This window comes from Mandrillus leucophaeus, unplaced genomic scaffold (genome assembly GCF_000951045.1).
Source record: "Mandrillus leucophaeus isolate KB7577 unplaced genomic scaffold, Mleu.le_1.0 Scaffold573, whole genome shotgun sequence".
NCBI classification, from domain to species: domain Eukaryota; kingdom Metazoa; phylum Chordata; class Mammalia; order Primates; family Cercopithecidae; genus Mandrillus; species Mandrillus leucophaeus.
Window position 1 is genome coordinate 850950 of NW_012106175.1, and position 11877 is coordinate 862826.

The window sequence follows — 11877 nt, forward strand, 5'->3', positions numbered from 1 at the left end:
CAGACACACACATGCTCAACCACACGTATACAAATGTACCTGCACACACATGGGTACACATACACACATGCACATATTTGAACACACACATTTGCATGCATACAAAAATGGCCACACACATACACAAATGCATACACATGTGTCCCTTGAGCACACACACCTAGGCACATACACACTTGCATGACACATACAGCTGAGCACCCACAAATGTGGTTGCTCATATACACAGGCACACACTTAGGGCATCCTAAGAACATACATTTTCCCTTTCTGGCTCTGGCTTTCTGCAAACAGCCATCACTGCATCCCTCTGCCAGCCTCTCCCAGCCCAGGCCCCAGGAATCGTCAAAACACTGAAGTCCTAAGTCTCAAGTGAAATTATGCCCGGGCCCCTGATCTGGGGGCTGCATGCAAGTCAGGGCAATCAGATACATCACATTTTCCCACGAAAGGAATTTCTGATGGGTTTATTAACCTTTGAAAATACCAATTCTTAGTCCGAGGGACTTCCCGAGTCCAGATCAAATTGAAAAATAACCTAGTGACAGACCACCCGGTTCTGAGCTGATGGGAATTACTTTCAACCCAGGCCAGCATGTCCTTTAGATGAAATGTTCCACATACCAAGCCTGACAGCAGCCAGCTCTTGGGAGCAGGGGAGCCAAGTGCCATCTATTACAGAACATATCCACGATCGCTGTGTCATGGGGCCATTGCTCTGGGCCCAAGTCCCTGTGGGCGCAGCTGGGGTGGCAGGAAGCAGCCAGCGTCAGTGCCTTTGACATTTAGATCCCTGTGCTATAGGACAGAGGGTCTGCCTGTCATCACAGAGTGATGTAGCCTTGGCCCCTGGCAATCATTTCCTGTTTCAAGTGTTCAATTTGGTGTAGGATTGTAGCGCAATGGATGCTATCAGAAGAAAAAGGACAGAGTGTCACGTGGAAAATTGTTGATAAACTGATAACTCCAGGGTTAGAGGAACTGACTCATCCGCCCCCACTGTCTCGTGGTGGAGGACAGTCTCCCTCCTTCTCTCTTTTGGGCCACATTCTGGCTCAGAAGTCAAACTATGTAATTTCTGGAACTGTCGGTGTTTTTCTTCACCCCATAGAACACATGTGGAACAGAGCTTTTCTATCATAAGAGCTGCCAGGTACCTCAGAGTTCAGCCTTGTCACTGTGTGGAATAAATTGGGTGGTCATGCACAAGACCCTTAACTTCAGAGCCTCAGTTTATGCATATAAAAGATGGGAATATCAGTGCCTACCCTGTCTGTCTCACCCATTTGCCATGAAGACCAACAGGGCTGATGAGAAGACAGTGCACTCTGAGTGAGAGCGAAGGGGCTTGGGCCATCATATCTTCAGCCATTCCCACCATCGTTCAAGGAGTTTTTGCTCAGACACACCCTCACACAGGCTTCCAGGAATGTCTTCAAATGTTTCCCCTCTTTCTCTGGAATTATCTCCTCTTCTGCACTGCTACTGACTGTCCCACTGCTCAGTGGGCTGCATCCCAGCCATATGCCCAGCCCCGGCAGATACTTCAAACTGCTCATTCCTGTGGTTCCCAACACAACCATACCTCTTCTCGACCAATGATTTTGCTTTCCAATGCTCAGAAAAAGAGGGACAGAGAAGCAGGAAGGCTCTCTGATTCTCTCCCCCAAACATATCCACTCTAACCATCCTTAACTCCTGGCCTCCTGGTGCAAAGGCTCCTTGCATCTACTACCAATGCCTCCACTTAGAATCTTCCTCCCCTGAAGCTTCCTCAGGGATCCACAACATCACTCGTCCCTTCTAATTACTGGACCTTTGCTTTTTTCCTTGCTACCAGTCCCTTCTCAGCACACACAAAGGGGAATTTCGGCCATGGAATTTGTGTCTCTGTGGGAACATGTAAGAGGTTTGGACTCTGAATAGGGGGCAGAAGAATAAAAACTCTGGGTGAAGACAAAAGTGGGGTGGATGTGGACCTTTCAGGAGGCCTCAAGGATAGAGAATTGAAGACTATATAGAAGTCACATGAGTGTGGTTGCTGGAGACTGCAGGGGTTCTTGCATTGTCCAGACTGTCACCTTTCTTCCTTGGGCTCTGTTCTTCCTCTCTCCATTCCTCTCCCTGACTTTTATGCCCAAATCCCATCTTGAATTCTAAAAGCTCGGGATAAAATCAATGTCTTTTAAAAAACACAAGTCCAGACCCTGTTAAATCACTGAGAGTGGGATAAGGCACTCCCCACTGAGGCATCACTATGCTTTTGTTTTACAAATAATAGAAAACCATCCTTGCTCCACAGAGCTGTTGAAGATATGACCTAATGAATCCTAACAGTAGCTGCAGCCAGATAGCCTTGGGACTGTCAATCAGACGGTCAACCCTCCCCAACCCCCAGTGGTGAACAGGATCCCACCCAGGCCAATCAGCCTCTCTCACCAGGAACTTAGATTGGATGGAAGGCAGAGAGTTGGAACCAAGCCATTAGGACAGCAACCTCCTGGAGAGATCTCTTGAGTTCCTGCCTCTGGGGTTCTTGGAGCTGCCATCTTTCAAGTCCTTCTTGAGGCTTGGCTGTTGAGCTTTTTCTTAAGTTCTGTGAGATATTCAGTATCCTTCCGATTACTTCCATTTCAGTTTTACTCAGGAAAGATTTGTTTCTTGCAACCAAAGTACCTCTGAATACCATCCTCAGAAAGTAACTGACTTGGGCACTGTGGCTCATGCCTGTAATTCCAGCACTTTGGCAGGCTAAGGTGGGCAGATCACTTGAGCCCAGGAGTTCAAGACCAGCCTAGACAACACAAAAATTAGCTGGGCATGGTGGTGTGCACCTGTAGTCTTAGCTACTTGGGAGGCTAAGGTGGGAGGATTGCTTGAGTCCAGGAGGCAGAGGTTGCAGTTAGCTGAGATCATGCTAATGCACTCCAGCCATGGTGACAAAGTAAGAAAGACTCTGTCTCAGAAGAAAAAAAGAAGGAAAAGAAAAAAACAAAGTAACTGACTTGCCACCACACAACCTTCTCACACCATCTTTATGAAACAGTGGACATCAGATCCTGAAAGTACTTTATTCTCAAAGTCTACAAGATAAGTATTGTCATTATGCCCGTTTTGCAGGTGAGGTACTGAGGCTCTGAAAAATGTGGCCATCTGTCTAAGGTTATAGCTTAAACCAGGAATCTTGGTTCCTCCATGTCAGTAAAACTCACTGTACCCCAAGTAAAAGACATCATTGAAAGGAAAGTGGGAGGCTCTCTGGCCAACACAGCACCTTTCTCCATCTCTCTCCACACATATTCTCCCATCTCTGCTTCTGAGGATCTGCTCCATTTTCCTGCCTTCCTCTGAAGAGTGGCTTTTCCCTGCTCATTCATCAGTAGGCACATTGCTGAAAAAGGCTGCTTCAGCCCAAATCCTAAATACTTAGTTACTCACTTCAAGCTTCCACCTTCAAGCTACTGTTAGGATTCATTAGGTCATATCTTCAACAGCTCTGTGGAGCAAGGATGGTTTTCTATGTCTCGTAGCTTGAATTACTAAGAAAAAAACTGCTTGGTGCCTGGTCATCTGGGGTAGGCTGAAGAATGTCCTCCTACTTCCTCCCAAGTATACCTGCACTCTAATCCGTGGAACTTGTGGATGTTACCTTATATGGAAACATGGTCTTTGCAGATGTGATTAAGTTAAAGATTTTAAAATGGAGATTATCTTGGATTATCAGGGTGGGCCTTAAATGCAATCACATACAGCCTTATAAGAAGAAAACAAAGGACGATTTGGCACAAATAGAAGAAGAGAAGCTGATGTGAAGATGGAGGCAGAGATTGAAATGATGCAGCCACAGGCAAAGGAATGCTTACAGTCATCAGAAATTGGAAGAGACAAGGGGCAGATTCTTCCCCAGAGATAGACTCTAAAGGGAGCAGAGCTCCCTTAATCTCAGCCCAGTAATACTGATTTCAGATTTCTCATGCAGAATTGTGAGAGAATACATTTCTGTTATTTTAAACCATAATATTTATGGTAGTTTGTTACAGCAGTCACAGGAAACTAATGCTAATACAGCAGCCAATGGATTCATTCATACTGCACTAAGTGTCCAATCAGCTGTGTCCAGGAGGATGTTTACAGGAAAAATATAGCCACTGAGGCCTGCTCTCTCAGCTATGGGAAGAAAGTAGAGGGTTGATTTTCAGAGAAAAGGCATGGGCTGGGAGACACCTGCATTCATCCTACCACTAGTCTCTGACACCTGCTATCATGTGTAAGCATTGGGATGTGCAGGGCAGCAGACTTGCCTAAATAGGCACCAAACCTAGTGCTCTCCCTTCCCCTCCCAAATAGGGAATGAGTTCATAAACAGCATGGTTAATGTTAATGCTGACTTGCGGGAAAATAGGTGAGGCTGGAAGGTGAGTCTATTCATTCAGCTAATTCAAACAAGAGTTTACTAACACCCTGTTTTGCCAGGCCTTGGGATAAGTGCTTAGCACAGGCACCAATCTATAGTCTAGAGAAAGATAAGACCTGCACATCCTGGATAGTTGGAAAAAATATAAAGAATCATTTAATCATTCATTTATTCAACAAAAGTTTACTGTGCACATAGATGTACTAGGCTAGGTGATATTGCAATAAAATATGTAGAGTCACTGTCTTCATGGGGTGAGAAAAAGAAATAAGCAGATAAATAGCAAAATAACAGATTGTAAAACGGGCTATAAAGGAAAGGAGTAAGTAATGAGACAGAGAATCAGGTGTATGAATTGGCAGTGGCAAGTGGTGGTGGTGGTAATCGCGACTTGGAATCAGAAGTTAGATTTAGGGTGCGTGTGAGCAGTGTGGATGGAGAAATTTAAAAAGTAGTTGGATTTAAACCTGAGGATGGGGGAGAAGTTTTGAGCAGGAAGTGGAATACATAAATTATTTATTTATTTGAGACAGAGCCTCACTCTGTCACCCAGGCTAGAGTGTTTGTTTGTTTGTTTGTTTATTTGAGATGGAGTCTTTCTTTGTCACCGGGGCTGGAGTGTAATGGCATGATCTTGGCTCACTGCAACCTTTGTCTCCTGGGTTCAAGCGATTCTGCCTCAGCCTCCCGAGTAGCTGGGATTACAGGCACCCACCAGCATGCCTGGCTAATTTTTGTATTTTTAGTAGAGACGCGGGTTCACCACGTTGACCAGGCTGATCTCGAACTCCTGACCTCAGGTGATCCTCCCGCCTTGGCCTCCCAAACTGCTGGGATTACAGGCATGCGCCACCGCGCCTGGTCGGAAATTTGTTACTTAGAACGGTGGAAACGGGTAGGAAAAGAGCATATAGGGAAAAAGGTGTAAGTTTTAACTTTATGCATAGGGAAGGACATAAACACCATCTGCTTGTGAATAAGTGGTTTAGAAGAAACAATCTACAAGGGCCCGGAAGACTTCCGGCCCTCTCCGCCTTTAACTAGACTACATTTCCCAGAATGCTGCAAGAACCGGACGTGACTCGGAAATCCCTCCCAGCCACCTCCGGCGCAAGTGGCCGCTGATAATCATGGCGCCCCTCAGAACCACTGTGTTGCTGTGGAACCTCCTGAGGGGTTCTCCAGGCGTGAAAAGGGTCTGTTTCCGGGCTGGAATCCAGCCCTGGCACGGTGGCCTGCTCCAACCGCTACCTTGCTCTTTCGAGGTGGGGCTGCCACGCTGCCGGTTCAGCTCCGAGGCCGGTAAGTGACCTTCCGGACTTTCGCTGGGGCGTTCTTCTGGGAGACGTAGATCCTGTTTCTGGCAGGCGAAAACCACGCGGTAGCCTCTGCGACAAGTATCGTAGCGCTTCCTCAGATTCAACTGTCTTCCTTCTGTACCTGCGGAGTTTGTCCTCACCTGCATACCTGTTCATTCGTTCACTCACTCAGCTACAGTGCCTGAGTTCCGCTCCTTGCAGAGTACTCTGCTAAGCCCCGTGGGATATGGCAAACTAAGACTGACACAGACCTTTCCCTATGGGAACTCATGTCCATGGGGAATTGGCAGTGCAGTGTGACCCAGGCTGTGATAGGGGACGCACACAGGAGAGGCACTCAAACTAGGTTGGAAGGTCAGGGAAGGGTTCCTGGCAAATATGACCAAAGCGAGTGCTGGTTAGCCTTGCTAAGGAGAAAGCAAGAAGCTTCTCAAGCATAAGAGACAATAGCAGATGTCCAGAAATGAGACTGAGCACAGATATTTGGGAACCCATTTTGGAGGTAGGATTGATAAGGCTTGATTAAGGCTTTGGATATGAGTTTAAAGGGACAAATTAGGATTGTTTCTTAAGTTTTTGACTGGAATAGAGGTTTGTCCCATTTACACCAAGATGGAGAAGATTAATTGTTGGAACCGTTGTTTTGGGGCGGGGGGTAGTAGTGCAGGAGTAGATGAGATCAGGAGATGGGAAAGGAGGCAGAATTAAACCTATTTGGGGCACATTAAATTTGAGGTGACTTTGAGAGTCATCTGTTCAGTATGGAGTTAGATATAAAGTGAGGAACATCGGAGTAAAAATGGTAACTAAAGCTGAGCGAATGGGTGAGACTGAGGAGAGAGTAGTGTTGAGCACCTGCTGTGTGCTGGATACCCTAAGGAACTCTGGGTGCCAGAGATGAGTATTACACAAGGTTCTGGTCTTCATAGAGCACATCACTTAGTGAGAGACATAGTGTAAGTAAGCAGACCACCTTAACATGTTTTCTAAATGATGTTGGAAGCCATTCGTGAATTTTACGCTTGGGAGTAATCTTGATTACATTTTAAAGAGATTACTCTGGTTGCTCTGTGGAGAATGATCTGTAGTGGGGCCAGAATGGAGAAACGGAGGCTGATGCAAGAGATGAGGATGGCCTTGACTAGAGTAGTAGCAGTGGGAAATGGAGGATTAAAATGAGATTTATGAAGGCAAACAATCAGTATATTCTCTGCCAGTGTTTTTGTTTTGTTTTGTTTTGTTTTGTTTGTAAAATGGGGATAATCGTAGTGTTACCTCATGGGTTGTTGTGAGTATTAAATGGGCTGAATGTATAATGTACTTAGTTCAGTCAGTATTGGCATGTAGTAAATAGCTAATAAATGGTAGCTCTTATAATTACCGTTATTATTACTACAGCTATTTGATTACTATTGTTATTACTATTGCTATTGGCTAGATCTGGAGGATCAGGGAGAATTTAGGAATGACTAAGATTTCTGGCCTGTATGACCTACTGGATGATGCTGAAATAGGGAACAGTAGAAAATGCAGGTTTGAGACAAGGGAAAGTTGATGGGTTCTGACTTGGCAGTATTCAAGTACATGAGAGAGCTTGGGTAATTGGATGGAAGGTGATCTTCGCTGGAGATTCAGATGTTAGAGTTTCTGGCATATAAAGGTAATTGAAGTCATGGGAGGATAGGAGAAATCATCGAGTAGGAATCTGAGAAGGGAGAAAAGGACATCGTTCAGAATCTGTAGGGATACCAACATTTGTAGGACTGGGAGAGGAAGAGGTGACTAGGAACAAATGACTTTTTCTTTCTTTTTTGCTAATGGAAATGGAAGTAGAAGTTAGGCAAAGCAGTAGGCAAACTGCATGAGGCAGAGCTAAGATTTGATTCTCTGCTTATGTCAAAGGCTCTTCCATGATACCACACGGCCTCTTCAGTATCATGTCCAGTGAACCAAGTCTCTCTTTCCTAGCTGCAGTCTCTTAGCCTGGACTTTCCCTCCCTTTTTTCTCTGCCATGATTAGGCTCTTTGGACGCTTTCTTTGACCCTGTCACGCCCATCCCTAGTTCAGGCTATGCTGAGTTTCTTCCTCTGCAATCACCCAAGCCCCATACCTCTCCTGTATACCATACCTCTCACATTATGTCTCCCCACACCTCCCACTTACACCGAGGAGCACTATGATAAATTGGAAACCATCTAGGATCCAGAACCAGACAAACCTTGGTTTAAATTTTGACTCTATCACTTAATAGCTAGTTGTCTTTTGGTAGGCTTCAGCATCCTCATTTATGAAATTGGGTTTATCAGTACCTATTTTGTGAGTGGTTATAAGCATTCCTGAAAATGTATGTTATATCTGCCATATAGGAGACAACTCTGTAAGTGGCAGCAACCATTACAGTTATTACATTAATTACTTTATTCCTGTTACTTCCTCTAATAGCCTGTCCTTTTGGCAGAGACTGAGTCTATCTCCTTATCATAATGAAAGATCAGTAAATCTTAAATGAAGAAATGATTGAATGCATCTCATAGGTATTAGCATTTTGCAGTGCCAAGGTAGACGTTGTGCTAATGCTTTTTATTGTTAACTTACTTTTCTATTTAGAAGTCTTGTTAGCTTGTCGTTTTTGTCAGCTTCTTATTTACTAAAGTCCATTTTAGCAGAATCTGGTAGCCCAGAGACCAAGAAACCTACGTTTATGGATGAGGAAGTTCAAAGCATACTCACGAAAATGACAGGCTTGAACTTGCAGAAGACTTTTAAACCAGCTGTACAAGAACTGAAGCCACCAACCTATAAGCTAATGACTCAGGCACAGTTGGAAGAGGTACGTGAATGCAGGAATATTGTTAGAATACCTTTCTTTAAGGGGTTAAACAACATTTCTAGAGGCCCCTCCAGATGCTTATAGCTATTCTTCCATAGGCACTAGTGAAGGGTAGTACCAGGCATAGGACTGAGAAAAGAAATGTGAGTAGTCAGCCAGAGAGGGGCAGGGAGCATGGCTGGAATTGAGCAGACTAGGGCGTATGGATCAGGTCTGGGTATTCACAGAGTATCCTCTGTCCTCTCAAGCCAGCCTGAGCACCCTTCCTTTGTCCTGCTTGCTCCAGCTTCCTTCCTGGAGAAACATCTACTGTGATCTGCCTTGGAGCTGAAGCTTTGGGGATATTGTGAGATCCTGCATGGAAACAGGATGTTTTCCAGGCACCAGTGTCCTCCTCAGTACCATGGGTACTGCTTTGTGGAAAACACTTTGATGTATGAATACGTAAAGCATTAATACTCATCTTTCTGATTCAAAAGTAATTTATAGTCAGCAAAATATATATCTCTCTCTCCAGTAGTAGATTACATGAAGAGTAAAAGTCCCCCTTTTCACCTCCTAGAGGTAACCGCTGTTAACAGTATGGCATGAAGCAGTGTAGTCAGTGGTTAAGAGAATGGGCTTTGAAGTTGGGTTGTCTAGGTTCAAATACCAGTGCTGCAATTTCCTAGCAATTTACTTAACATCTGTGTGCCTCTGGTTTTTCTTATGTAAAATGTAGATGATAACAATTGCACCTAACTCATAAGGTAATTGAGGCCATTAAATGAGCCAAATACATTGAGACTATTTGAACAATATCTGCCACATAGTAAGCACCCAAAAACTGCATTCTTTTATTCTGTTTCGAGCAGCTTTTGTAGCCTGGCTTTGCTCAAAGCATTCCTTTGTGGTTTTGATAATGGTTGAGCCTATAGCTGGTGGTCTCAGCCACATCGCAGAGGCAAAGGCCAGGGCTCACAAGTCCAGGTTTGGTGTTTTACTCACTGATTTGTGGCTACAGCTTCTTTTCTTTGAAGTTTTTTGCATTTTTTATTAGTATCTGCTTTTGTCAGATGATCCTTCTGTTATGTAACCTTGTGGCTTTCCTTAATAAATATTTTCTTTCATTAGGCTACAAGACAGGCAGTTGAGGCAGCTAAAGTACGATTAAAAATGCCACCGGTTCTGGAAGAGCGAGTACCAATAAATGATGTGTTAGCTGAAGATACGATTTTGGAAGGAACAGAAACAACCAAATATGTGTTTACTGATATATCATATAGCATACCACACCGGGTGAGTATATGTCTACTTGCAAAATGATCTTTGTTTGAAATACCATGTGGAGAAGGGCTTGAGAGATGATGTGACCTGGCTGTCTCTGATGCGTCCAAACCAGATTTCCTCTGACTGGGTGAGACCCTTCTGGAAGACACACTATAAGAGGCATGAGAAATGCAGACCAGCCCCATGTTATGATGCTACCATTTCTCAGCAGATAATAGGCACAATATTTTCCAGATTCCAGATGTGCTGAGGCAGAACAAGGGGTACACAGATACAGACAGAAACCCATCCCAAACCACAAATGGATAAAAATCTACAAGGCAGTGGAATCTGGAGACTCTTTTTGCCTAAGTTAGATGGATTTCTTTAGCTGAAGCTTTTTGAGAAGATAGAATGTTTCTGTCCTATAAATTCCTTGATGATGCCAAGAAACTCAATCATCCTAAAGGATTTTCACTTTCCAGAATTTTCAGTAAGAATGACAGATGTTTCTCAGATAATTTTCAGGCGTCACCACTTCTTCTGTTGTGATTGTTATTCTCTGGCTCCTCTTTCCTTGATTGCAAATTTAAAAGAACACTCTGGCATTTTAGAAATATATCAGTTTTGTATTTGAGCCTTTGCAAGTAAAGAATAAAAAGAGAGTAGTTTACAGTTCAGCCCACAGAATGCATTAGAACACTATAGAAGGCTGAGTTTGGGAGAAGGTCCACTCCATATTAATCTTTTATTATACATGATTATGGTTAGAAAATGATTTGAGCTGTGTTCAACACCAGCCATCTGTATACTTGACATAATGAACATGAGTCACAGAGTTTCAATTTTAATTACAGTTTTTGTTTTGTGATGCTTTAATATATGTTTGCAGTGCTATGAAGGCTGGTTGGGAAGCATTTTGTAACTTGAAAGGGAGAAAGGAACTTGGAATTCAGGTTTCTCAAATTACCAAAATCCTTCTGAGGAAAAATTGTATTACGTTGGCATGTGCTTTTTTTTTCTGATTGACTGTTGATGAAAGTTTTAATTATGTTATCTTGAGAACATATTTAGAGACTCCTACACCTCTGAAAAGTTGAGAGTCAGTATGGTTTGGTTAATTTATACATTAATCAGGTGTGTATCAATTATCAGCAGTGTGCGAAGCTCCATATATGCCACTCTGGGTATTGCAAAAAATTATAATACACATTTCCTGCCCTTTTCCAGTTATATTATAATATCTGAGGGGTGCCAAAAATCTTGCCCAGCATAAATTTCCAGTTGAATGGTATAAAAAGTAGGTAGAATTTAGAGGAGGAAGTGATCCCATGGCCTGGGACTTGGCAGTTGGAAGAGCGAAGTGACCAGACAGGTGGACCAGACAGCCTCTCAGACATGTTTACGTCTCATGCCAATATGAGAAATCATAGAAGTGTAGAAATAAGACTCCCCATTCTTGGGTTTTTTCCTTTTATCCCAAGGACTTTAAACATAGATCATAAAGTAGTAAAATCTGTTTAGATGAGATTTTGGGATAGAGAAATGAAAGTTTGGAAAGGTCATAGCACTTCTTTCCTCTAAAATGCATATAGATGAATCTCAGCTTAGCTTTTTTTGTATCGAACTCACGTTAGCACTATAGTTGGTACTTACTGAATACTTTCATTTTAGATTTCTGATTGTCAGATGCACAGCAGTGATTAGTGAAGGAAGTATCAAACCTTGCCAAGTCTTTGAGGTTTAAAATTATCATTGAACTCATATGCATGATTGCATTTTATATTGTTGATTGCAAATTATTCTTATAATGGCCTTAGTGGGACACAGGAACTAAAAATAAGTCCTCACAAACGCATCCTTGATTATGTTTTTCTATTTTAGGAGCGTTTTATTGTCGTTAGAGAACCAAGTGGCACACTACGCAAAGCCTCTTGGGAAGAACGGGACCGGATGATACAAATTTATTTCCCAAAAGAAGGTCGTAAAGTTTTGACACCAATAATTTTCAAGGAAGAAAATCTTAGGGTAAGGTGACTTAGGTTTTATATTTTAGAGCCAGTGG

At 43.2% G+C, this 11877-nt stretch overlaps 1 protein-coding gene across 1 annotated transcript in view; it reads left to right on the forward strand.

Moving 5' to 3' along the window:
* The window catches only part of MRPS22 (mitochondrial ribosomal protein S22), a 356930-nt gene that overhangs the window by 327545 nt on the left and 17508 nt on the right, over positions 1-11877 (forward strand). The window contains exons 4-7 of the mRNA XM_011998531.1: positions 5473-5716; positions 8398-8564; positions 9678-9842; positions 11697-11840. Coding sequence (XP_011853921.1) covers positions 5473-5716; positions 8398-8564; positions 9678-9842; positions 11697-11840 — 720 coding nt within the window. The remainder of the gene's footprint in view (positions 1-5472; positions 5717-8397; positions 8565-9677; positions 9843-11696; positions 11841-11877) is intronic.